The sequence below is a fragment of the Oryzias melastigma genome, linkage group LG5, assembly GCF_002922805.2.
Source record: "Oryzias melastigma strain HK-1 linkage group LG5, ASM292280v2, whole genome shotgun sequence".
NCBI lineage: Eukaryota > Metazoa > Chordata > Actinopteri > Beloniformes > Adrianichthyidae > Oryzias > Oryzias melastigma.
Genome location: NC_050516.1, coordinates 34,775,073 through 34,798,580, shown reverse-complemented (window position 1 = coordinate 34,798,580; position 23,508 = coordinate 34,775,073). Strand labels below are relative to the sequence as shown.

The window sequence follows — 23,508 nt, the reverse complement described above, 5'->3', positions numbered from 1 at the left end:
ATTGTTCTGCTTCTCCTGGAGGGCGTTTCAGTTTGGCCACTAGGTGGAGCTCACGCTAAAGCAGTACACTTTTTTTCAAGAAGAGTCAGGAAAGACTTATCAAAAAACGGTGGTTTAGACCATAAATGATTACTTTGAAAATAATTGTCCCCTAAAAGAGTTTAGAAAATTCATGTGTATGAGGGAAAAAAATATAATTTAGTGAGAAATGTGTGTTTGGGTCAAGGGAGCATGAGCATTAGCCATCCATTAAACGTTAGCATCAAGCTAGCGGACTTTAGCTTTATGTGCTAGATCGATCTCTACTTTTATGGATCAATTACTGAGCTTAGATCGATTTAAATCGATTAATCAGTTTTATCAACCCAGTCCTAGTGCAATCCAGTCAAAGAGAATTAGACAAGCTTTCAAAAAAATTTTGCCCTTTGGTTTTTGGTGCCTTATTTAGGTCTTCTACTGTCACCTTCATGATCTTCTGCCTCCTCTCCAAATGAGCACTGACCTCCTGTTCTTCCTTCAGTTCCTCCACCATCATAGCAGCCTGCAAATGGAGTCACTGTTAGTGCTCAATGACAGATACAAGTAGGCGGTATTTTAAAGCAATACTCCTTTTAACTCACTTTGACACATGCAGGTTATGATGAGATGCTGTTTCTGTTGGCCTTTAAAGAATTCTGTCTGTTTCTCATTGCTGTGTATCAATACAAAAGTATTTGTTCATGTGACTGTTTTCAACAAAAACATGATGGTGTGAGTTTCACATACCTCATTTACATGATTATGCTTTATTGATCAATGATAAATCACAGGTCCACCCATCAATCTATCTTCAACTTAATCTGGAACAGAGTCAAGGGGCAGCTGGCTAAGCAGACATGCCCTGACCTCCCCTTTTCACCGAAACCTCTTCTAGAAACCACAAAGGGCTAACAGGTCATCTGAGAGGCACTGTCCCTCCAGTATGTCCTGGGCCTCCTCTCAATGAGACATACCAGGCATACCTCCCCAAGGAGGCATCTCAAAGATATGCCACCTCATCTAGCCTCTCTTGTTGTGAAGGAACCATAGCTCTACTCTGAGTCCTCACCCTGTCTCTGACAGAGCGCCCTCCCTCCCTGCAGAAGAAACCCATTTCAGCTGCTTGTTTCCAGAGGGCTGTTGTTTTGGTCATAACCATGAACTCACGGCCAAAGGTGAGGGTAGGCACATCATCTGACTAGTAAAATGAGATTGAAAGCTCTCCCAAACACCATTCAATCATTTTTTTCATTTATTTCAGAAGGTATAAAATAATAGCAACAGAATGAAAAATAGTTTCAAAGTCCCATTTGCACACACAACTTTGAGACAGACACACATAGCAGTTTATGGAGTCAATCTATGGAACTCACCGGACAAAATATTGAAAGAAACTACTAGCATAGCTGCATTGAAAATAATCTTTAAAGATAGGATATTAGACAAATGCAAGCAGGAAATTTATTTGGGACAATAAAAGATGGACTAGGGAGGGGTCAGAAATGTTAAGTTTTGAAAAATTTGTTGTTTCTGTTATAATGTCGCCTTTTGCTTTTTGTTTAGGAAAAGGAACAGATTATACAAGAATTATTTTATTCATTCTGTTGCCTTTGAATCAACTCCTTCTTCACTATACAGCGAGTGCATCAGTACAGCTTCTGTGCCTTCCTACTTGTCAAACTCCATCCTTCCTTCACTCTTTAACAAAACCCTAAGGCTCTAAAACTTCTCCACTTGGGGAAAGTTTGATAACTGGCCTCCTTCTTGGAGGTGCTATTCGACTGGAAACTGCCCCAGTCCACAGTAAAGGTTCTGGTTTGATGAAGAACAACAGAACCTGCAAAATGCTAAGATAAATCCTGCTGTCTTCAAACCAGATTCTCTCCAGCTTCTGTCTTTGCCTTCAGATATTCTGTCCATAAGATCATGAACAGACCCAGTGATCATGGACAACCCTGCCAGAGTTCAACAGAGTCCAGAACAGGTTTGACTCGCTGCCACAATGCAAACAAGGTTCTGTTCCGTTGTTCAGAGAGCAGATGGCTCTTAGTATGAGGCTTCAGACTGCAGTTTCCCAGAGTTCCTCTCATAGTACACCACAAGGGAAAAGATCCAACACTTTCTCCAAATCCACAAGGCAGATTTGGAAACAAGCTTCCACAAACCTTCATGTATTTAGGTATCCTGTTTGGGCCTGGTGACTGTCTTGTGTTTGAAAAAGACAAAATTCTCCATATTTTGGGGAGATGCAGAACTCACCATTGATACATATTGTGCCAATTCACAGTTTTCACAGGATTCATCACAAAGAAATCTTCTCAGATTGTTCCAGTTTCAGTTCCAGTACAATTCAATCAAACTGTCATAAATGTATTTTATAAAGTACCCCTGGTAAGAAATACCTTAAATATTTCAGAATGATTCCCTTCTTAACATGCATGAGTTAATAAAGGGAGATTACAAAGAAAGATTTACGGTTAGCCTGAGGGTTAGAGAGACTGACGAATGAAGCTGCTTTTATTATGTGACACAAAACACATCAGAACTGCAGTCAAATTTCACTTCTAACAACTTCAATTGACTTTAAAAAAACAAAAGGACTGTGCATGTCAATACAACATGCTAATACCACACACACAAGCTTTAGACAAAAATTAGGAATGATTCAAAGAAGGGGTGAGTGGAGCTTTTTTGACTAATCACAATGCAAAATGAAAAATATAATACTACATTCAGAGTCCCCCAATGATGAAAATCATATTTTCTGAATTTTGAACATGTATTTGTGGCATTTTTCTTATGAAAGAGAACAAATATAATAAGAAATCATTTTGTTTTTGCATTTCCGAGTATTTCTCTCGGACAGACTCTGTTTGAATGAATGATCTTCTTTACATCACAGCTCTGCTGCACATGCACTAAACCCCTCATCTGGCCCGGCTAGCGTCCATAGCTCAGGTGCCTGAAAAGTGACTTCTGTCTGCAGTCAAATGAGCCGCCGTTCCCATTTCTGCGGTCAAATCAGCCGTCACTGGATTTTTTGGGTGAGTTTCAATACTTACAGTAGGGGGCCGTGGTGCATCGTTAGGGTGCTCAACTCCTGATCAGATGATTGCGGGTTTGATGTGTTGTGTTCCATGTGTCGAAGTGTCCTCGGGCAAGGCATTGGACCCCACATTGGCTCTGGTGGATGGTTGTTTGGCAGCGGAGCCACCATCAGTGTGTGAATGTGTATATGAATGGATATGTGACTGTAAAGCGCTTTGGGCCTTCGAGGAAGGTAGAAAAGCGCTATATAAGTATATGCTATTTACCATTGACCAATACTTACGGTAGCAGAGCTGAGATCAATGGAAAATCCTGAGACTTCACAGAGCTTCTTGATCTGACCACGGGAATGTGAACGGCGGCTCATTTCACCACAGCTGTAAAGGATTGTAAATCAATGAAAGAGCATTTTAATGTTAGTTTTAACTATTTTCCCAAAGACTCTGCTCTGAGAAACCAATAGATTGAATGTATTGATCACAGCATCCAATTGCAGACAAAAAGATCCCTTAACGTTTCCTCATTACTCTCTACCACTAATGTCAGGTTGGGGATGAGAGGGGCTGTAAGCTTGCGGAAGAGAGTGTCGCTCTGCAGAAACTATGTCTGAAAAAATGACAGACTTTTTGATTTTGGCTAAAAACGGCATAATCATAATTAAAAGACCTATGGGAACGGCATTAGATAAAAATATAGTTGGAGAGGGACTTTAATGGATTAGCCTCATCCATCAGATGTTGAGTGAGTAATGTCATTTTTTATTTATAACACTTGAGCAATGACACTTCTTGAGCAGAGATGTTAAAATGGAACCATTTAAATCTAATTAAAGAATGGAATTCCCTTTTGGGATAAATTTATAATGGTAAAAAATATAATTTGATCCATCTGGCTTCACTTTGCAGCCCTAATAGCACTTAGGGTAAATATAGCCTGTGTCTCAGAAATCTCCAGGCTGTATCCTCAGCAGTTGTTGGCACACGGAGACAAAGCCTCTGCTAATTACATGGGAGATGTTTTTCAGCATCCAGTTACTAAGCATGTAAGAGCTCCATAAGCTCCATATTGTTGACTGTCCTTATTGAAAATAGATCATAAACTCAACACACTCCAGTGAATTAAATTTGTCTCCAGAAAAATGTGTACCTTTTTTTCTAATTTGAACCTTTTACTCTGACTTTTGAGTCCATACATAAATAATGAATTGTTAAGAGAAGAAAAAAAAGGATCTGTCATATGAAGATCTAAGTAAAAAAAAACAACAAAAAGTGTGCATTCCTGGCTGTTCTCTTACTGGGAGAAGGTTTGGAGAAGGAGGGTCAACACCAGGTGCTGTAAATCATCAGCTCTGGAAAGGATCAGCAGCAGTTGTCTTGACATTTACAGAAGATGAAGTGGTGACAATTAGGCAACTCTGCACCATTCTGGACTGTGTAAGCATGAAAAAAAAAAGAAAAACTATAAGCAGGGTTTGTTTACAGAGAAAAAAAAACTTGCAGGCTTGAGCTTATATTAAATGTTAATGTGAAAGGATATCTACGTTGGGTGTATGTGACAACTGCTGGTATTTGACTTTTTGACCTCTGCAGATGATTTATAAACAGAACCTTTCATCTATCGGATTGTATAGCTAGCGCTAAAGCGAAGTCGTTCGGCAAAGGTATTTAAATTCTAGTGAAATCTGATTGAAAACCGATTGAAAAATGATCCTGGAACTGTAAGACTCTGTTTCTTTTTGTATTTTTTATTTAACTTATCCTGTTCAAGAGCTGGGCAAATAGATAAGATCTGAGAGCCTCTTGTGTTAGACAGATCTTACTGTTACAACAGGGAGTTATAGATCTTCTGACACGCAAGATTTATATTTGTATAAACCCCTTTTGTAAAACAAAAAAACATGTTTCTCAAGCATAGTATGTACTATCGAGTAGCCTTGCTCCTATTATATTAGGTATTTTACTATTAACCATTTTTAATTGAGATATTCCCAACAAGATTTATAAACCTTTTTTTTTTTTTTTTTTTAAACCATTCTTTTGTGAAATTCATAACTTACTAAAGGAAAAATGTAAGTTCTTATTTAAGGTAATCATTTGTTTCTACATTGACAATTAACCAAAAAGAGTGTAAACTTGCCAATAAATAGCCAAGTTAAAAAAAAAAAAAAAAGTAATTTACTGTTTTCCGGAGTATGAGTCGCAAGAGCAAAAAAGGTCTAAAAAAAGAAGGAGAAAACCATATATAAGTCGCTCCGGAGTATAAGTCTTTAGGGAGAAAAGTCTGATATTTCGGAACAAATTTGCGAAGGTCAGCCTAGCTAAAAAAAATAAATACATGCAAGAATGCTAATCTTTTGATCTGTATCAGAAAAATATCAAAGTTTAAGAGGAAAACAATCAGATTCTTTTCCTTGTTTGTTTTGGACGACACTTCTTCTTATGCCGCTGTCAGCAAATACTCAGATGCAGCGCCCTCCAGTGGTTGTTAGAAGAAACAACTGCTAAAAGACAACTGGTGTTTACTGGGAAAATAACAAATATATAACCTTTTTGATGTCTAAAATAAAGAGGGGAAAAAAATAAATAAGTCACTCCTGAGAATAAGTCGCACCCCTGGCTAAACTATGAAGAAAATTACGACTTAAACTCTAAAACACGGTAAATTGTGTTTAAATGCTTTGTGTGTGGGATACTCCATTTTCTTTTTACATTTTCTGTAGGTTGCAGACCTATTTTAAGTTTGAAAATAGAAAAGTTAATAAAAACAGTGAAAATACATTAACCCTTTAACACCTTGTGATGCTTAAGCGCAAAATTTTTAACGTACTGCAACTTTTCAACTGTTTTCTCTTTCAAAATCTACTGGAATCACATTGATCGTGTTAACAGTTGAAAAGTTATAGTAAATCAAATAATATAAACTTTATATATAGAAAAACTTTCATACACTTTTTTTTTTCTTTTAAAATAACATTTCTTAACTTTAACATGAAACCGCTACAGTTAATGCAGCATCACGTTGGGAGAGCTGAGGATAACGAGGATGGTGAGTGGCAGGTAACATAAGCAGCGTGTTTACACGTCTGCAACATGAGGCTCCTTGCAAGTGTTGATGAGACTTCAGTGACCCTTCCGTCAGCATTGCAAGACTGACACCCCCCTGAATGTCTTTAGCACTGCTGGGAGCTCACAGAGGAGCAACCAGCAGCTCCTGCGGTCATGTTGTAAAAAATAACAGAAGGAAACAATTAGCACCATTGTGAAAGAAAGTTATTCAACTGAAATAAAATGCATGAAAAAGGAAACTTTCTTAAACAGAAAAACAACAACTATGGCAATATACAATAAAATAAATGGCAAAGAACTTAAAAAAATAAAATCCAATTAACACATTTTAATGACACATTTCTTAAAGGAAAAAAATTAAACTCTCTCAAAATAGAAAAAAATAACCAATAACTGTCAACTAGCAAAAAATTAAGTTTCGTAATAAATTTGGTACCACCACTGTCCTAGTTTTGTGTCTTAAATTCTAGGCTTAATTACCACTTAAAAATATAACACCTTATTCTTACAAACATATTGACAAAAAGGAGCCACATAGGTGGATAAACAAAAGACATTGTTAAAAAAACACATAATTTACAGTTTTTACAAACCCGAAATAATTATTTCAAATCTCATTTACAAATCCTAGTGGTCAAAGTGAATATAACTTTTCTTATATCACTGCCTTTTAAACGTTAGCTCCAAAGTTTAAATTACATTATTGAAAAAAATAGTCAAATAAAATACTTACAGTTTAAAAATCAAGTCAACAGTTCTTAAAAATGAATTTTCACGCTGTCTGTTTCCAGCCATTTGACTTGAATGCTGCTCTCCACTCACACCGGTTTATTATCTTCAGCTCAGCTGTTGCGCTTTGACAAATGCAGAAACTCGCGGACACATATCAAACGTGATTAAAAAGACAATAAACCTCTTGAGCATGCAGCCTTTGGCTTCAGCATCATTGTGCGCCTGCTGCTATTTTTGAGGATTGCCCAAATAAGAGAGAAGATTTCAAAGCAGGCATCATGTAATGCAGCTTCACTTAAGACAGGGACCTATTCTAACTTTGGATAACCACTTATGAATTTCTTGTTCACATTAACCGATGTAAGGTGACCCTTTCTCAAAAAAACAAAAAAACAACGCCCTTAATGGCTGCTTACTTGCTTTCACTTATAAATCATTAATGTTCCATCTTCCATCAACAGCAGCATCATTTTAACCATCTGCTGACAAACTAAATGCTTTTCTTTCAACTAAAAGGAACTGAGCAAGTTTGATTAAAACAATAATTCAATAAATACGTATGGAAAATAGCATCCTTGGGAAAAAAAGTGCAAAAAAACAGAATACCTTTATCAGATTGGTCACTCAAAAACTCTTTCTTAAGAGAGTAATTGTAGAAGAAGAGCTGCTGCCTATTCTTCTGCTGCTTCCCTGGAAGGATTGAGTGTATTAAAGAAGAATGAGCAGCTGTTACATTGTCTTCAAGGTGATCCTCTGGCAGCGGCACAGGCCCTCCTTCTACTTTTTAATCATTTCTGACCCGTATGGACTCTGAAACTGTATATCACTGGCTTTTAAGGTCTCACCAAAGCATAGCAAATATCTACTGTTGTGCCAAAGAGCTTTAAAAAAGATGCATTAGTCACATCTTTGGACTGTCTGGATCTGCTGACTGACTCTGGAACTTTAGAATGAGAAAAAAAAGCTCCATATTTAGGTTTCATTCTCACATGATTTTAACTGTTTTGAAGATGTTACTGTGAACATATTTGAAGGACATTTACTACCGTTGATATGTCAGAAGAGTTAGAAATGTAAGGCAAAAAACTGTATTGTTCTTTATATGGCTGGAAGGGCAATGTCATGAAATACAATGGCACACATACAGCGAGGAGCTGATGCTGCCACATGACCAGACAACATGACCAAATACAGAACCGGTGATGGGTTTCCACCACACTATATAAAAGGACCAGGAACCACAGCTGAGGACTCCCACCCAGCAAAGGTAGGCGTTTGGGTGCTATGGCAACAGGCATTGATGTCAATGATTGAAGAAAATATTTAACCAAGAGATTTACACTTTAAAAAAGACAATAAATTGTGCATAATTTATTTAAAATTACTTCTTCTTTCAGAGGTCTTCACTGAAGTCTGCAGGACGACCTTCTTCTCACCTGGTTTGCTCCACGGTAATCTGGTTGAATAATCTGCATCATGACCAACATTTACAAAGCATTTTGCACATTTTTTGCCAACATCAGTTATCTAAAAACTTTTAGTGAGACTGATTGACTGATTTTGGAGACATTAAACGTTTGTCTTGTTTCCTCACTCACAGTAAAGGGTCATCATGAGTGGGGACGCAGAGATGGAGTGTTTTGGGGCGGCGGCCCCTTACCTCCGCAAGCCAGAAAGAGAAAGACTTGAGGCTCAAAACACCCCATTTGATGCGAAAACGGCTTATTTTGTGACTGAGCCCAGCGAGATGTACCTTAAAGGAAAGCTGGTGAAAAAAGAAGGAGGCAAGGCCACTGTGGAAACTCTGGAGGGAAAGGTGAGACAAGTGGATGTCAGGCAGATATGCAGGAACAAAGATATGTTTATCTAAAGCAAATGTAACAAAGCAATAATGATAAATTAAAATGTACTTATTATTTCAGGTTTTCAGCAAAACAGTGAAAACAGCAGCAGGAAAATATTAATTTGTTTGATAAAAGATTTATAACATGAGCTTTGAAGTCCCACTCTGATCATCTTTTGATCCATTGTAAAATCATCCTCGTCATCTTTTAATTTTGATTTTACTGATTTAAGCCAACATCAAAAATCTATGTAATTTTATAGGACAAGGCTCTGTAACCTTTAACACTAACAGAGACATTTGGTTCAGTTTCTGACAGACCAGAACCCAACCAGAGCCACAAAATCTCACTTTATCGTAAAAAAAAGCCCAATATTTCGGCTTTTTTGTCAATTAATTTTATAAATGTAACTTAAATATTACAATAATTAAATTACAACAGTGTCTAAATGTTTATATGTGTAAAACAGTTATAACTTATTTTACTTTTGACAGCAGGACAAACTAGTTCCTTTCAAAATAAAACCCACCCTGTGTCAAAAATGTCATCCTGCTGCAGCAGATTTACTTAAATTAATGAAGCAAGACACTCAAACATGATGTTTTTCATCATTAGGCTTTTGGTGTGCCACCATAATGTTTTTCACCCTTTACTCTTAGATATAAACAACATTTTAGAGAAATCTTTTTATTAAAAAAAGAAAAAAAGAAAAGAAATCCAAACCTGTTGTCGTGTGAGGCACAAAATTACATTATTTTTATCTTAAACTGCATTTGTTCAAAACTTTGACGACTAAAGTATAACTTACCAAAATAAAACAAAGTTTAAAGACTTTTATTTGACTAACTATTCAACTAGTCTATTCTCTACTTGACAAATTACTGCTTTTTGAGCTGCATGATTTAATCTGCTTCTGATTCACAATGACTTAAATAAACAAATACTCAGAAATACAATTTAAAGCTTCGTTTTCTTTATTATATCTCCTCCACAATCAGAAAAATGCTACAAGATCATGTTAAAAACACCAAAAGCACAAAATATATTGGAGTGGTTCTTTAAAAGAACCTTTAGAGTATATGACACAACAAAAACTACTGCACTTATGATTTTATCTTTTTTTTGTTTCGAGTTTAACAAATGGGGACACTTGAAGTCAGTTTTGATTTTTTAACTTAATACTTACTGTCGCTGAAAAAGCTTAAAAAAAACTAAAAAAGTCACTGATGCACATTTAAGGCAGATGGACAATGTTATTCAACTCTGAGACTATTTTAAACTTTTTTCAACTGATCTCCATTTGACATTACAGATTGTTTGATTTAGTTGATGGTTTTTTCTTTTTTAGACAATTACGCGCCATCAGCAATTTTTATTTTTTTATTATTTTTTTTTTTTTAGAAAAGCTTTACTTTAGTTTAGCTTCTATTTGCATTTAACATTTTAGTGTTTGTTTTATAGGTAGAACCTTAGACTTTGAACTAAAGATAAAGGTGTCCCACAAGGTTCACTTGTTGGTCCTTTGGTATTTTACATTTTTTTAAATGATCTCTCACAAATCTTGATGATGTTACTGTTGATCTAATCCTTCAGCACTAATATTTGATATTTGTCAGATCCAAGATTTTACTTCATAAAGTTGTGTTTTTTAAAATTTTTTATTAGAATAAACTTATAATAGACATGGAAAAATCTCCTTTACGTTGTGTATTCAAGGACTAATGGTCAACCAAATCCCTTTTCAGTTCATTTTTGTGACAGAGATCAAATAGTGAAATAGATGAGATCAGATATTTGGCTTTTAATTGTAACATTCATCAAATGTTGATTAATTTGTGTAGAAGTTATAGTGTTAACAGAAGCTATTTTACACTTGAAGTACTTGTTTTACTCCATTAAGTAAAAAGAAAATAGTGAATTACTTCCGCCAATTCTTAAATATCTTCATGAATTCTATCAGATTACCTCAGATGTACATATTTATGCCCTAAATGTGTTTAAATGTGTTGATTTGTGCTGAGATGTTTGTATAGAACCATCACTGTCAAATATATGTATCTTCATTATTCAATGTGTTTTCTAATTGTGCTTTAGAAATGATCCATTAAAGCATTTCCTTCCTCCACTGCTTTTGTTTAATCTTGAAAATCTTGCGGCTTTTTTCTATAGTTGTCAAATAAATCTATTAAACAAAAAGACAAGTTTGAGAGCCACAGATTTACCAGAATTAAAATCTTACAAACTGGAATATGATGCAAAAAGTACAAGATAATCATATCTGATGTGTTTGACTTTTTGATTTCCACCTCAGAGTCTCACGGTGAAGGAAGATGAAATCTTCCCCATGAACCCCCCGAAGTTTGACAAGATTGAGGACATGGCCATGATGACCCACCTCAACGAGCCTGCTGTGCTGTATAACCTCAAAGAGCGTTATGCAGCATGGATGATCTATGTGGGTTTGCTTCTGATCTTCACACCAGAGCCGTAAAGTCGAGAGAAATGCTGAAAAATCTGCTGATTCTCTCTGACTCTACAGACCTACTCAGGGCTGTTCTGCGTCACTGTGAACCCCTACAAGTGGCTGCCAGTGTATGATACAATGGTTGTCACAGCGTACAGAGGAAAGAAGAGGATTGAGGCTCCGCCCCACATCTTCTCCATCTCTGATAATGCCTATCAGTTCATGCTGCAAGGTAACAACTGTTTTTGAACTTCAAGATCCACACTTCAAAATCAAAAGATAATTATGGTTCATCTCTTGTTTTCTCACAGACAGAGAAAACCAGTCCATCCTGATTACGTAAGAGACTAACGTTTGCTTAATGGATTGTTTTTAAGACCATTTAAAAAAAAAAAAAAAAATTAATTTCTTTTTTAACACTCTGAAACCCAGCGGAGAATCTGGAGCAGGAAAAACTGTCAACACCAAACGTGTCATCCAGTACTTTGCGACAATCGCAGCAGCTGGTGGAAGCAAGAAAGCTGAGCCTGTTCCTGGCAAAATGCAGGTAAGTTAAGTTCAATAAAAGCAACAAATAAATAAAAACACACATAAAATAGTGCTTGATGAAATAATTTCTCCTGCAGGGGACACTGGAAGATCAAATCATTGCAGCAAATCCACTGCTGGAAGCTTACGGCAACGCCAAGACTGTGAGAAATGACAATTCCTCACGATTTGTGAGTCACTTTTTCAACTTTTCAATTGCTTAAATATTTTCTAAAAAGCACAAACAGATCAGTTTCATTTACATGTTTCTCCTGCTTCTTCTCAGGGTAAATTTATCAGAATTCACTTTGGGTCGACTGGAAAGCTCGCTTCTGCAGATATTGAAACGTGTACGTTTTTTTTCAAATATTTATTTGTCGGTGCATAGACTGAAATATTTTTTTAACTGGAAATGCCTCAAATTGAATCCATATAGATCTGCTAGAGAAATCTCGAGTGACATTCCAGCTGTCTGCTGAGAGGAGCTACCACATCTTCTATCAGCTCCAAACAGGACACAAACCTGAGCTAATAGGTAGGGCATTTAGGATTTACATGATCATTTATGTAAAAAAAAGTTTTAATTTTCCAATAATTTTTTTTTTCTTCAGAGGCTCTCCTCATCACCACCAACCCATACGACTATGCCATGATCAGCCAGGGAGAAATCACAGTTAAAAGTATCAATGACATTGAAGAATTCATTGCGACTGATGTAAGGACATCGTTATGAGCACAGTCTGTAAACTCAACAAAAACTGTAGATTTATTCTTCCTGATCACACACAGACTGCCATCGACATCCTGGGATTCACTGCAGAGGAGAAGATGAGCATTTACAAGCTGACTGGAGCTGTGATGCATCATGGGAGCATGAAGTTCAAGCAGAAGCAGCGTGAGGAGCAGGCTGAGCCTGATGGCACTGAAGGTATTTTCTGACAAGTTTCCATCAAACTGAAGTCTTAAGCAGGAGCTTTGAAACTGAACTTTTCTTCTGTTCTCTTTCAGTTGCAGATAAAATCGCATACCTGATGGGCCTGAACTCAGCCGACCTGCTGAAGGCTCTGTGCTACCCGAGAGTCAAAGTGGGAAATGAGTTTGTGACGAAGGGTCAGACCGTCCCACAGGTGAAATGTTCTCCTGCAATCTCATCTTCTGTGTATTTTGAGACTGTTTTGAGCTTCACCTTCAATCCTTCATTGTTGAATACTTCCTTGAAGGTCAACAACGCTGTGTCGGCTCTCTGCAAGTCTGTCTATGAGAAAATGTTCTTGTGGATGGTGGTCAGAATCAATGAGATGCTGGATACCAAGCAGCCCAGAAGCTTCTTCATTGGCGTCTTGGACATTGCTGGCTTTGAAATCTTTGATGTGAGTTTGCTCATCCATTACTGTCATGTGTCTGGATAAAGGTCAACAAAAACAAGTATTATCTTCCGTTTGGTTGCTTTCAAATCTTTTCAAAGCCATAAATAGTCAAATATTCATGTGTTTCCTTCCAGTACAACAGCTTGGAGCAGCTGTGCATCAACTTCACCAACGAAAAACTGCAACAGTTCTTCAACCATCACATGTTCGTCCTGGAGCAAGAAGAGTATAAGAAAGAGGGAATTGAATGGGAGTTCATTGACTTTGGCATGGACTTGGCTGCTTGCATTGAGCTTATTGAGAAGGTAAAGACCCAACATCCAATAAAAAGTACAAGAAGTCAAAGCTTCTCTTGCTAAAAGTCTCTGGATCTCTGCAGCCAATGGGCATCTTCTCCATCCTGGAAGAGGAGTGTATGTTCCCTAAGGCAACAGACATGACCTTCAAGAGCAAACTGTACGACCAGCATCTGGGAAAAAGTGCTCCATTCCAGAAACCCAAACCCGCCAAAGGCAAAGCTGAGGCCCATTTCTCTCTGGTCCACTACGCTGGCACTGTGGACTATAATGTCACGGGCTGGCTGGACAAGAACAAGGACCCTCTGAACGACTCTGTGGTCCAGCTCTACCAGAAGGCTTCCACCAAACTCCTGGCTCACCTTTATGCCACACATGCCTCTGTTGATGGTCTGTGCTTTGGCTTTTCTTCCTAGTTTTCAGTTTGATGAGCTTGTGTGTGTGAAATGTGTTGTTTTGTCGCCCACAGCTGAGAGTGGAGGTGGAAAGAAAGCTGGAAAGAAGAAGGGCGGCTCATTCCAGACAGTGTCTGCATTGTTCAGGGTAAGCTCTGAGGGAAGTTTTCAACATATTTGTGATGAACTAAATGCTTCATTAACTCATTTATTCACTTCTTCAGGAGAATCTGGGCAAGCTGATGACGAACCTGAGGAGCACTCATCCACATTTTGTGCGCTGTTTGATTCCAAATGAATCAAAGACTCCAGGTTTGAATCATAATGTAACTTTCTGATTTCATGCAAAGAGAAACTGCTGTAAGAATGATGGGAGTTTGTCTTGAAGGTCTCATGGAGAACTTCCTGGTCATCCATCAGCTGAGGTGTAACGGCGTGCTGGAGGGGATCAGGATCTGCAGGAAAGGCTTCCCCAGCAGAATCCTCTATGGTGACTTCAAGCAGAGGTATCAAGACTGTTTCATTCATGGAATTACTTGAACTGCTGAATAAGATCAACTGAATGAATTCAATCTGCCCCTTTAGATACAAAGTATTGAATGCCAGCGTCATCCCTGAGGGGCAATTTATCGACAACAAGAAGGCCTCAGAGAAACTCTTGGGTTCCATTGAAGTTGATCACACTCAGTACAAATTCGGACACACTAAGGTATTTTCATGATGTTAATTCGGAAACTCTAATCTCCACAGAGGTAAAGCCCTTGTTTATATTGATCTTCAGGTGTTCTTCAAAGCTGGTTTGCTTGGAACTCTGGAGGAGATGAGAGACGAGAAACTGGCAGAGCTGGTCACAATGACTCAAGCTCTCTGCAGAGGATTTCTCATGAGACGCGAGTTTGTCAAGATGATGGAAAGACGGTAATGCATCCATTTCTGTGCGGATGTGGTATACATTACAAGGACCTTAAGGCTCTGACACTCTGTTTCCTTTTTTCCATCAGGGATGCGATTTACTCCATCCAGTACAACATCCGAGCATTCATGAATGTCAAAACTTGGCCATGGATGAAACTGTATTTCAAGATCAAGCCTCTGCTGAAGAGTGCAGAGACCGAGAAGGAGATGGCTCAGATGAAAGAAACATTTGAAAAGACCAAAGAAGATCTAACCAAAGCTCTGGCTAAAAAGAAAGAGCTGGAGGAGAAGATGGTTTCTCTGCTCCAGGAGAAGAATGACCTGCTGTTACAAGTGCAGTCTGTGAGTTTGTCTGAACAATGCACCAGTATTTATTATCCATACTGTCAATAAATTGTTAAAGAAATGTATTTGCTTTAAACTGTAGGAGGGAGAAAATCTGGCCGATGCAGAGGAGAGGTGTGAGGGGCTCATTAAAGCCAAAATCCAGCTGGAGGCAAAGCTCAAAGAGACTGCCGAGAGACTGGAGGATGAGGAGGAGATCAACGCAGAGCTGACTGCAAAGAAGAGAAAGCTGGAGGACGAGTGCTCCGAGTTAAAAAAGGACATTGATGACTTGGAGCTCACTCTGGCCAAAGTGGAAAAGGAGAAACATGCCACTGAGAACAAGGTTCTACATCTCATATTTGATGAAACTTTTTTTTATTTTTGTTGAATAAAACCACATCAAACAACGGTTGTGTTAACTTCTACAGGTCAAGAACCTCACAGAGGAGATGGCTTCTCAGGATGAGACCATTGCCAAACTGACCAAAGAGAAGAAGGCCCTCCAAGAGGCCCATCAGCAGACCCTGGATGACCTGCAGGCAGAGGAAGACAAAGTCAACACTCTGACGAAGGCCAAGACCAAGCTGGAGCAGCAAGTGGATGATGTGAGTCTTAGACATTGAGAGTGTAATCTGTTAGTAAATCTGTGAACCCAAGTGTGGACTTGGATTTCTCCCAACAGCTTGAAGGTTCACTGGAGCAGGAGAAGAAGCTCCGCATGGACCTGGAGCGAGCTAAGAGGAAGCTGGAAGGAGATCTGAAACTGGCCCAGGAGTCCATAATGGATCTGGAGAATGACAAGCAGCAGTCTGAGGAGAAAATTAAGAAGTCAGAAAATTATTACATCTGATGTTTAGAAGAAACAGAAGTTCTCAAACTAAACTGGAGCATCTCTTCTCCTCCAGGAAGGACTTTGAGATGAGCCAACTTCTTAGTAAGATTGAGGACGAGCAGTCTCTGGGAATTCAGCTGCAGAAGAAGATAAAGGAGCTTCAGGTACTCTAGATACTTTCACTTAGGTTGAACTATGAGTCGTGTTTTCACTGAAGTCTTCCGTTTCAGGCTCGCATTGAGGAGCTGGAGGAAGAGATCGAAGCAGAGCGAGCCGCTCGGGCCAAAGTGGAGAAGCAGAGGTCTGACCTCTCCAGGGAGCTGGAGGAGATCAGCGAGCGCCTGGAAGAAGCTGGAGGAGCAACTGCAGCTCAGATCGAGATGAGCAAGAAGCGCGAGACTGAGTTTCAGAAGCTGCGGCGGGATCTCGAAGAGGCCACGCTGCAGCATGAAGCCACGGCAGCAGCTCTCCGTAAGAAGCAGGCCGACAGCGTGGCTGAGCTGGGAGAGCAGATCGACAACCTGCAGAGAGTCAAGCAGAAGCTGGAGAAAGAAAAGAGTGAATACAAGATGGAGATCGATGACCTCAGCAGCAACATGGAGGCCATTGCCAAAGCAAAAGTGAGAACGAGTATTCCTGCAGGCAAACTCAGCTGCAGTTTTGTTTTATTCATTCATTCTTTTTTATTTTAGGGAAACCTGGAGAAAATGTGCAGGACCTTAGAGGATCAGCTGAGTGAGCTCAAATCCAAGAACGATGAAAATGTCCGTCAACTGAATGACATCAGTGCACAAAAGGCTCGACTTCAGACTGAAAACGGTACCGACCTCACTTTCCTCTGATGATGTTTAAAACATCTTTTCAAAAACTAAAGTCACCATTCCAGCAAATAAATCATGTTTGTGAGCATCTCCTGACAATAATATGAAATCTTCTCACATGCTTTTGCTTTGATTCACATTTTCCAAAAGGAGAATTTGGTCGTCAGCTGGAGGAGAAGGAGGCACTCGTGTCTCAGCTGACCAGAGGCAAGCAGGCTTTCACCCAGCAGATTGAAGAGTTGAAGAGACACATCGAGGAGGAAGTGAAGGTAATAGTCCATGGAAACAGCACCACAAAAAGGAAAACAAAGGCTCAGAGGACCATCAGGGTTAAACTGTCCTTCTTGTTTGGGTTGTAGGCCAAGAACGCTCTGGCTCACGCTGTCCAGTCAGCTCGTCATGACTGTGATCTGCTCAGAGAGCAGTATGAGGAGGAGCAGGAGGCTAAAGCTGAGCTGCAGCGCGCCATGTCCAAGGCTAACAGTGAGGTGGCTCAATGGAGAACCAAATATGAGACCGACGCTATTCAGCGCACTGAGGAGCTGGAGGAGGCAAAGTCAGTCTACTTTTGTCTGCTTCTGATCACTTCAAGGTACTTTAACTATAATAAAATATGGATATTTTTCATAGGAAAAAGCTGGCTCAGCGTCTTCAGGATGCAGAGGAGTCCATCGAGGCCGTGAACGCAAAATGCGCCTCTCTAGAAAAGACTAAACAGAGGCTGCAGGCGGAAGTGGAGGATCTGATGATCGACGTGGAGAGAGCTAATGCTCTGGCTGCCAGTCTGGACAAGAAGCAGAGAAACTTTGACAAGGTACTCCTTCTCTCCATTTGTCTTTTCAAAGCAATCATATGGAGCTAACTTGGGACCAATAAAACTTGAAACCCAAATTTAAAAAAAGTTGCAAAAAATATTGGTGTTTGGCCAAGAAAAATCTAAATATCCAAAACTTTTTGATATTCTAAAATAAACTGAATTATTTACAGAAGCAAATTTTCTGTTTTTTAGGTTTCAAAACTCAAAAATTCAACTTTCAAAGTTTTATTTCAGTTTCAAATCTCTTTTTTCTTTTAGCTCTTGTTTTTCGTTTTCGGATTCGAAAATTTCAGGTTCAAAACTTTTGGCCCTGTTGTGGCATATTGGGGCGGGGCTTACACGAAGGACCAATCAAAATCGATGAGGGTGGTAACCTCAGTCCCCGTGCGTTCACTGAGAGAAAGTTTTAAACCTGAAATTTTCAGATATGAAGATGAAAAAAATAAGAGTTGAAAGTGAAAAAAGATCTTAAACTGAAAAAAAGTTTTGAAATTGAAAATTTGAAACCTAAAAATCAGAACATTTGAAGCTAAAAATAATTAAGTTTATTTTAGAATAGCAAAAAGTTTCTGAAATGTTACATTTTTTGGCCAAACACCAATATTTTTTTTATTTTATTTGGGTTTCAAATAACATTGGTCTCAATTTAGCTCCATACCATAACTGTAAATAAATGTTAAAATCAAACGCCCCTACTTTGTGTTTTAAAGGTCCTTGCAGAGTGGAAGCAAAAGTACGAGGAGAGCCAGGCAGAGCTGGAGGGAGCGCAGAAAGAAGCTCGCTCCATCAGCACTGAGATTTTTAAGCTGAAAAATTCATATGAGGAATGCCTGGATCAGCTGGAGACAATGAAGAGAGAAAACAAAAACCTGCAACGTATGAAAATGTCCTCATACTCAAACAAACAGATCGTTAGAGGGGTCCAAATTTGATAAAAAGCAGTTTTTTATGATTTCTCAATAAAACAGTGGCCCCTTCTGGTCTAATAAATGTATAATATGAATGTGTAATATCACATTTAATTAAATAACTGTGCTCACTATAATCTCATTTCACTGCAGAGGAGATCTCAGACTTAACTGAACAAATTAGTGAGAGCGGAAAAAACATTCATGAGCTGGAAAAGGCGAAGAAGGCAGTGGAGACGGAGAAATCCGACCTCCAAACGTCTCTTGAAGAGGCAGAGGTACGGATTAATGAGGCTTCTTTACACCAGTCAAAATCGCCTCATGTTAGTGATGATGTAACAAAAACACGTTTGTACTTTTTGTTAAGGCTACGCTGGAACACGAGGAGTCCAAGATTCTCCGCGTTCAGCTTGAACTCACCCAAGTCAAGAGTGAAATCGACAGGAAACTTGCAGAGAAGGACGAGGAGATCGAGCAGATCAAGAGGAACAGCCAGAGGGTGATCGAGTCCATGCAGACCACCCTGGATTCTGAGGTCAGGAGCAGGAACGACGCCTTGAGAATCAAGAAGAAGATGGAAGGAGACCTCAACGAGATGGAAATTCAACTCAGCCACGCCAACCGGCAGGCCGCTGAAGCCCAGAAACAGCTGAGAAATGTGCAGGGACACCTCAAGGTACGTCAATGACAGGATTTCTCCTGCAGCTTTCTGGGAATCCAACATGAAACGTCTGATTATTTCTTCATTTCAGGACACCCAGCTCCATCTTGATGATGCCATCAGAGGCCAAGACGACATGAGAGAGCAGGTTGCAATGGTGGAGCGCAGGAACAACCTGATGATGGCTGAGATCGAGGAGCTGAGAGCTGCTCTGGAGCAGACTGAGAGGAGCCGCAAAGTGGCTGAACAGGAGCTTGTTGATGCCAGCGAGCGTGTGGGACTGCTGCACTCTCAGGTGACCACCGCAAAACTCACTACAGCTCTAGAGTTCAGGACAGAAGGCCCAACTAACACCCAGCTTCTAACAGAACACCAGCCTCATCAACACCAAGAAGAAGCTGGAGGGTGACCTGGTTCAGATTCAAGGCGAGGTGGAAGATGCCGTCCAGGAAGCAAGAAATGCTGAGGACAAAGCAAAGAAGGCAATCACCGACGTGAGTAAACTCGTCTGTACAAAAGAAACGAGGCACAAAAACAGCAGCAGGTCTGATGAAGCAGAACAACTGTTGATATTTCAGGCTGCCATGATGGCAGAAGAGCTGAAGAAGGAGCAGGACACCAGTGCTCATTTGGAGAGGATGAAGAAGAACCTGGAGGTGACCGTGAAGGACCTGCAGCACCGCCTTGATGAAGCTGAAAATCTGGCCATGAAGGGGGGCAAGAAGCAGCTCCAGAAACTGGAGGCTCGGGTAGGCAAAATCTGGACAACAATTATCGTTTGACCCAAGTCAGCGTTTTAGTTATGTCAAATGTCTTTCACTAAGGTTCGGGAACTGGAAGCTGAAGTTGATGCTGAGCAGAGACGTGGTGCAGATGCTATCAAGGGAGTTCGAAAATATGAAAGAAGAGTGAAAGAGCTCACCTACCAGGTCAGGCGGTGCATTTCTTCATAAAAACATCTGTAGTTATAAAATATTACTGAAGCCAAAAAACGGCCTACACTGCTTTTTTTGTTGTTGTTTTTTTTTGTTTTCTCGTGATAACGAGATATTATCTTATTAGAAAAAGAAAACAAAGTTCATTATCACGAGAAAACAAGATCTTATCTTGTCATTACGAGAAAAACAAAGTTCGTTTTTTTTAAGAAAATGGGATAACTCATTGTCATGAGAAAATTACGTTCTTTTTTCAAGAAAACGAGATAATAACTCATTATCATGAAAACCGAAGTTTGTTTTTGCAAGAAAATTAGATATCTTGTTATCACAAGATAAAATGAGAAAACGGAATTATAACTCATTATCACAAGTAAACAAAATTTTGTTTTTTTCAAGAAAACAAGATAATAACTCATTATCAGAAGAAAAGGAAGTTTGTTATTTTGATAAAACGAAGTTTGTTTTTTCGAGAAAACGAAGTTTGTTTTTCAAGAAAACCAGACAAAAACTTAATATCACGAAAAAAACAAAGTTATTTTTTTCAAGAAAAACAAATTAATAACTCATAATCGCCAGAAAACAAAGTTCATCTTCTCAAGAAAACAAGATAATAACTGATTATCACGAGAAAATGAAGTTTGTTTTTTCAAGAAAACAAGACATTAACTTATTATTACTAGAAAACAAAGTTAGTTTTTTTTCGAGAAAATAAGATATCTTGTTATAACGAGATAAAATGAGAAAACGAGATATCTCGTTATCACAAGTAAGCGAAGTTCGTTTTTTGAGAAAACAAGATAATAACTCACTATCACAAGAAAACTAAGTTAGTTTTTTCAAGAAAAACAGACAAGAACTTAATATCATAAAAAAACAAAGTTTTTTCTTTTCTTCGAGAAAATGAGGTAATAACTCATAATCACGAGAAAAAAAAGTTACTTTTTTTAAGAAAACGAGATAACTCATCGCGAGAAAAAGTTTGTTTTTTCGAGAAAACGAGACAATAACTCACAATCGCGAGAAAACAATGTTCGTTTTTTCAAGAAAATCAGATAATTACTCATCATCACGGGAAAACATTGTTTGTTTTTTCGAGAAAATTAGATAATATCTCGTTATCACGAGAAAACGAACTTCATTTTCTCAAGAAACAAGATAATAACTCATTATCACGAGAAAACCAAGTTCTTTTTTTGTTTTTTAGAAGATAACGTTCGTTTGCTTCTGATAATGAGATAATCAATAACGAAGAATGAAGCGGCCCCCTCTCCCATTCCCACACTGAGACTCAGCGACTTGACCTGTTTTAAGTCTCTTTGTTTGGTGGTTAACAACAATAACAGCAGAAGAACGCTCCACAAAAAGCTCAGTTTTTTGTCTATTTTTTATTTTTATTAGTGGATCATGCACCTGCCCTATATTTCCCTAATACCTTCAAACAAACGGGTTGATTGACAGAACTGTGCATGATGCGTTCATTGAACTCCGAACATTAGCAGACCCAAACAGCAACTCGGTCCAACTAAGTCCGCTTTTGTAATTTTTGTGCAGTTTTTCAGACAAAATGTCGACTCTATTAAATCAATAACCTATATAGGGATCTGTTCTCTGATAAACTGCTGTGTTTTGCTGCTGGTGTCCGGAGCTCAGTGAACGCACCATGCAGAAAGGCTCCTGGGTTCTGTCAATCAACCTGTTAGTTTGGGGGTTTTAGGCAAACAAAGGGAGGGGGCTGGTGCATGAGATGGAATTAAGACGTTTAAAGAGCAAAGATCCACTAATGAATTGAAAAATAGTCTAAAAAAAAAACTTTTGTGGAGTGTGTTTGTTAACCACAAAATAAAGAGACTGAAAACAGGTGAAGTCTCGGCGTCTCCCTGCAGGAAAGGAAGAAGGGAACGCTTCATTCATCGTTCTTGATTATCTCGTTATAACGAGAAAACTATCCAAAAAAGTAGGGAAGGCCGTTTTTGGCTTCTGTAAAATATAGCTTTTGTTGTGTAAAAACATTTTTTGTTCGACTGGAAACAGACTGAGGAGGACAAGAAGAATCTTGCTAGACTTCAAGATCTGGTGGACAAGCTGCAACTGAAGCTGAAGGCCTACAAGCGACAGGCTGAGGAGGCTGTGAGCACATCCACAATTAGAATAAACTTTGAAAGTACATTCCAATTAGAAAACATAAGTTTTTGTTTTGTTTTACAGGAAGAACAGGCCAACACTCACCTGACCAGGTACAGGAAGGTGCAGCATGAGATGGAGGAAGCTCAGGAGAGGGCTGACATCGCCGAATCTCAGGTTAACAAGATGAGGGCCAAGAGCCGCGAAATGATCAAGGTAAGAAATATTTGATGTACAGAAATGTTTTTATTAAAATGCTTTTCTACAGCAATTCCCTCCAGTGATGATTGATCTGTCATTATTTGTGTCATTTCAGACTAAAGAAGGAGAAGAGTGATGAAAAAACCAAAGTAGCAGAGCAAGAGGGAGTCAAAATGGCCGTCTTGTTGCTCGCTAACCTTCATATCTAAGCATGCTGTGATCACTCATAAATAAAAATGCAGGAAACTTGCAGTCTCTCTTTCTCATTTATTTTTCTTTATTCTCTAGACAATAACAAACACATGACTGTAGCTGATTTATATTGCATAATATGTTTGTAGAAAACAAGTGTTGCTACTTCCTGATTCTCAGACCTCACTGACCACGCCCACCTGATCCAAATAAATCTGCTTCAGTTTAAACTAAATTGTCAGATGACAACATGTCGTCCATGTTGAGTCCTGATCATGCATCTTTCAATAAATACACCTGAAAAGATAAACACAAAACACCAGGCCTCCTTTGAAAATGAGCTTTTCACTGTACTGGTTAAAGGGTAACCAAACAGGGAAGTTGGAGGCTGACTCCGCCCACAGCCGAAATGTGAAAATCCAGTCAAGGGGAGGGACTGGGAGGCAAGACTATTACATTACTGGAGCTGCAGATCATGACGTCAGACTTCTGAAACTTACATGGTTTGACCAATCGCAAAATTCAACTGTAATACCTGTATTCAACCTGCAGAGGGCAGCACGCTGACAGTTTTTTTTTTACCATATTTTCAAGATTTTTTTAAACAATTTTATTTCAGTGTATCCAAAATTTGGCTATTGACCAACATACAGCACTTTTAAGGCCTCATTTATAGAGGTCAAAAGCAAAAAAAGAATTAGAGTTTGGTTACCTTTAAATAAGATAAAAAATAAATAAATACAAAATTAAAACTAAAATCCTCAAATCTCACATCCTTTTAAACTACTTTGTCTTTTTTTTTTAACTTTTTTATGTGTATTGTGTGACAGAAAACTCTGATGCATCAATTTGAAAAAAATAGGCTACTTTGATCAATAACAGCTTTAAAGTTCAATATTTTTAATTGAATGAACAATGAATTAGTCATATGTCTGCAATTGCAGCCAGAGATTATTTTTATTCCCTTTTTTTTAAAAAAGGAAATAGGACTTTTAAATAATTTTCCAAATTTTAATAG

The 23,508-nt window shown here is 38.6% G+C and overlaps 1 protein-coding gene across 1 annotated transcript; it reads left to right on the top strand.

Annotated features, from left to right (window-relative positions):
• Positions 1-5,793: 5,793 nt before the first annotated feature.
• Positions 5,794-22,550, top strand: LOC112144691 (myosin heavy chain, fast skeletal muscle). The gene is made up of 41 exons (XM_024269362.2): positions 5,794-8,130; positions 8,261-8,314; positions 8,464-8,679; positions 11,019-11,162; positions 11,247-11,403; positions 11,483-11,510; positions 11,604-11,718; positions 11,798-11,890; positions 11,986-12,049; positions 12,136-12,234; positions 12,311-12,414; positions 12,489-12,627; positions 12,708-12,826; positions 12,920-13,069; positions 13,201-13,371; positions 13,446-13,752; positions 13,832-13,905; positions 13,982-14,069; positions 14,146-14,263; positions 14,343-14,466; positions 14,539-14,675; positions 14,759-15,014; positions 15,100-15,342; positions 15,428-15,604; positions 15,682-15,827; positions 15,905-15,995; positions 16,062-16,451; positions 16,524-16,650; positions 16,803-16,921; positions 17,012-17,208; positions 17,283-17,466; positions 18,180-18,345; positions 18,531-18,655; positions 18,745-19,053; positions 19,130-19,333; positions 19,407-19,532; positions 19,617-19,787; positions 19,863-19,967; positions 22,008-22,103; positions 22,182-22,313; positions 22,414-22,550. Exons 3-41 carry the CDS (start codon positions 8,476-8,478, stop codon positions 22,432-22,434), a joined length of 5,820 nt encoding a protein of 1,939 aa, XP_024125130.1. The 5' UTR covers positions 5,794-8,130; positions 8,261-8,314; positions 8,464-8,475; the 3' UTR covers positions 22,435-22,550.
• Positions 22,551-23,508: the final 958 nt, after the last annotated feature.